Source organism: Cupressus sempervirens, chromosome 1 (genome assembly GCF_028749045.1).
Source record: "Cupressus sempervirens isolate cs-2001-9-10 chromosome 1, ASM2874904v1, whole genome shotgun sequence".
Lineage (NCBI taxonomy): Eukaryota > Viridiplantae > Streptophyta > Pinopsida > Cupressales > Cupressaceae > Cupressus > Cupressus sempervirens.
This window is the reverse complement of record NC_143118.1, coordinates 347,620,677-347,624,736: the sequence shown is the minus strand read 5'-3', so window position 1 is coordinate 347,624,736 and position 4,060 is coordinate 347,620,677. Positions and strand designations below refer to the sequence as shown.

Below are 4,060 nucleotides of genomic sequence, written 5' to 3'. Positions count from 1 at the left end.
AATTGCTCGAGGTAAATTCAACTAGCTGATTATTTCAAAATCAATGGAACGTCGGAATACAGCTTTCCTAGTAGAAGCATATTCGATAAATTAAGTCTATTGAATTCTCAACAAAGACTACTGTATTTTGTATATTTGTTTTGCAGCACAATTGGCTGCTGCTATCTTTCTATAATTTTTTTGGTTAAATTAGCTTTTTTCAATTGAAAAAAAGTCTACTGAATTATCTAGTTGCCAAGGAATACATAGTATCTGCTACATAATATCTTTTCTCACACGTAACCCCTACCACCTGTAAATCTATTCCACGCTGTCCAACTGTTTGACAAAATTTGCGTGGCTACAATTCATTGTCGACCTTCCCCTGTCTTTTGTGGATGCCGTCTTCCTGCATTTACCCATCGTGAACAGAGTAACTTTGGTATGTGTTCGTCCACAATCGTTTGCATGGTCGATTACCCACTAAAATATTTGAAGCCATCGATTCTAACAGCGCATGCCACCATGGAATACATCATACCACGACTTTGTGATTGCTAATTTACAAGGGATTTTCTCTCTCACTCCGTGGAACTTATGAGTCGGAGTCACATCTTTCAGCTCATTTTGGCAGTATCTACTCTGTTCCAAAATCAATGATTATTTCCACAAATGTTTCACTCACAAATGGGCAGTATCTACTCTGTTCTAAAAGCCGATCTTTCAGTCTTGCAGATGTACCCAGAAAAGTATATATCTACCCCGAGTCATCAATTCTCAGCACACTTCCCATATAATTGTGCCAAAAAAATTTCACATTTTGTGCTTAGCTTCCACCCAATTGCATTTACACTTCATACCCATACTTTCTCTTTATCAATTTTTGTATGGTACACTCAGAGTTCATATATTTGTCAAGGTCCTGAAACCTGTCCGAGCAAGTGATGGAGATTTACAGTCAGTACCAACCTCCCACAATCAAAATCCCCTTCGACGTCACTAAGAAGATTCATGTGTTTCTTAGCTTTTCTGGAAAAGATGTAAGAAAAACTTTTGTGGATCATCTCTACGAATCTCTCTGTGTGGCGGGGTTTCGAGTTTTTCTGGACAGCGAAGACTTGGAGAAGGGCCAAGACATAAATTCCAGCTTGCAAATGGCCATGGAAACAAGTCATATTATTATCCCCATTTTTTCCAAAATGTATGCAGAGTCATCTTGGTGTCTGGAGGAGGCGGCGCGGATGATTAGATCCAATGGCTTCATCATTCCCCTGTTTTATGATGTGGAGCCCTCTCATGTCCGTTACCCTCAAAGAATGGGAGGTCTGTTTAACCAGGCATTCCAAAATCATTGCACTCATTTCGATCGACATGGCGAAAATACAATTGAGGAATGGAAGAAGGCTCTTCATCAGATCTCTTTTTGTTCTGGCTGGACTAGGGAAGCAGAATTCGGGTAAGTAATTGGCATGTTTTTTAGTCTAATCTATGTTATAATGGTGGTTTTTGTTGTATCAAACGATCGATATGTTAAAATACTAGACTGAGAAGACACTAGAAGCTGTTAAACTATATTATGAATCTCGAAAGGAGACATCCCTGATTAGTTCAACAATCTTACTGTGTATAAAAGCCTCTGTGATTAAATCAGTAGTTTTACCAAATAGTTATATCAGTAGTTTTACCAAATAGTTACAAGATTAAATTTGCATTTTGCATTGTGAGGGGTCATGAATGGAAGGGTTTTTACAGGTATGAAGGAAGACTAGTGAAAAAAGTTGTGAAAGATGTGTTGAACACATTCAAGAACACTCCGTTGGATGTCCCAATGCATCTTGTGGGACTCCAAACGGACACCTATGACCTACTCTGCAATCTAAATCTGAGTTCCTGGGACAGAACAGTGAGAGTGGGAATCAGTGGTTTGGGTGGTGTTGGGAAAACCACCTTAGCCAAGGCTGTTTATAACAAAATTCATGGTGGGTTTGATGCTTGTTGCTTTGTCTTCAACATTGGAGCTGCTGTAGAGAAAAACATCAGACTCGTGGGTTTGCAGAGAATGATTTTAAGGAGATTGGCGAATTACCATGGAGAAATTTCAAGTGTTGACGAGGGAAAATGTCTAATGAGAGATCAATTGCGAGGAGTTCGTGCCCTTGTCATATTGGATGGTGTGAATGATGGAAGCCAATTGCAAGTGTTGAATGGGGACTGGTTTGGGCATGGTAGCAGAATCATCATTACATGCCGAGACGAACACATACTCAAACTCGCTAAGGTCGACTCTGTTCACACCATGAGTGGGTTGCAGCAGCATGAGAGTCTCCACTTGTTTAGCTGGCATGCTTTCTCAAAGCCATTCCCTGATGCCCCTTACAAAGAGATTTCTACAAGAATTGCCCAAGCTTGTTGTGGGAATCCTCTTTCACTAGAAGTCATTGGATCACATCTGTTTGACAAGAAGGAGCCCAACGAAACTCAATGTTGGGAAGAAACTCTCCTTAACATTGGAGAAAGTCCCAACATGTCTAGACTCCTTAGAATCAGTTATGATGGGCTTGATGACATTGAAAAGGAAGTATTTCTGGATGTAGCTTGTAACTTTGTGGGCGAAAAGAAAAGACATGCTGCTATTTTCTGGGAAGTATTATACCCAAACAAAGTTCAAACAGCCATCAATAGTCTTTTGCTGAAGATGCTTATAAACATCAATGGTCCACATGAAATCCTCCATATGCATGAACTTCTTCAGGAAGTGGGAAGAGGAATTCAAAAGGAAGCTGATCATAATAGCAGACTGTGGCTCCCCATGAGTACACATAATGCCTTGAACAGGGACAGAGCAGAGAGGATGAAAATGCTTGTTTGCACAGGAAATAATGGAAGTGACAATGTTATCATGCATAGCATGCCTTCTCTGCGCTACTTATTTTTGCAAAACACAAAAGTGCTGAGCAACATTGGGAAGCTACCACCAAATTTGATATGGATAAGAATTAGAAATTGTGAATTTCTTAGTGATATTTACACATGGTTCATACTAAGAAACAGACTCCAGTTTGATGGCAGCTGGTCTCAAATCAGGACGTTTAAACTAGAGCAGTTTGCAAGTCTTACAAGAACCCCAAAAACACTCAACAATTTGGTGAACCTGCAGAGCTTGCATTTGGAGGATTGTTTAAGTTTGACAAGTATTCCAAACTCAATTGTTAACTTGTCACAATTGAAGCAATTCAATTTGGGTGGTTGTGCAAGTTTAACAAGCCTTCCTGACTCTGTGGGCAAATTGAAGAAGCTCAAAGTTCTATCTTTGGGAGGCTGTGCAGATCTTAAAAGCCTTCCCAACACTGTAGGTAATTTGGGTCAATTACAAGTGTTGAATTTGTATGGATGTAGAACTCTGAGAGTTCTTCCTAACTCAGTAGGTGAGTTAGAAAATCTGCAAGTGTTGTACTTGGATGGCTGTGAAGGTTTACAGAGTCTTCCTCATGCAGTGAGCAATTTAACCAAGATTGGGATGTTAAACTTACATGGGTGGTCAGGCCTCAGAAGCTTGCAACATATTGGAATCTCAAGCTAGCTGAACAGATAAAATATAATCTGTAAATTGACTCTGTTTTGTTGGATAGAGTTTCTTCTGTAGATATTTAAAACAAGATTTCTTTTGGTCCCATAGTCTAGCGAGTAAAATGTAATGTAACCGTTATCTCTCCCTTACTAGACGGTTCCATTCGGAAAATAAAATATCTTGCAATTGACTCGCCATGGCTAAAAATGTTATACGTGTTCTTGAAACAGACATAAACTAGCTGGCTGGAAACATCATTATAAGGATGAATGAGGAGATTGTGTTTAATAAAAAATAATATTTGTCAATTGTCATTCTATTTTTATAATTTACATTTTATTGATTCAATTTTTCTCAACCAATTAGCAATTGCATCTTGACGAGGTGCAAGGCTGATAAGAAAATATGCATTGGGTAAAATTGTGGAGGGTTTTTAATAAATAAATTAAATCAAAAGGACATACAAAAGATACTTTTATCATTTAATAATATAAAATTCAATATGTAAAGATA

At 38.5% G+C, this 4,060-nt stretch overlaps 1 protein-coding gene across 1 annotated transcript; it reads left to right on the top strand.

Annotated features, from left to right (window-relative positions):
- The first annotated feature begins 342 nt into the window (after positions 1–342).
- Positions 343–3,855, top strand: LOC149577656 (disease resistance protein RPV1-like). Its single transcript, XM_089824872.1, has 2 exons — positions 343–1,435; positions 1,732–3,855. The coding sequence occupies exons 1-2, from the start codon at positions 924–926 to the stop codon at positions 3,557–3,559; spliced, it is 2,340 nt and encodes a 779-aa protein (XP_089680998.1). The 5' UTR covers positions 343–923; the 3' UTR covers positions 3,560–3,855.
- Positions 3,856–4,060: the final 205 nt, after the last annotated feature.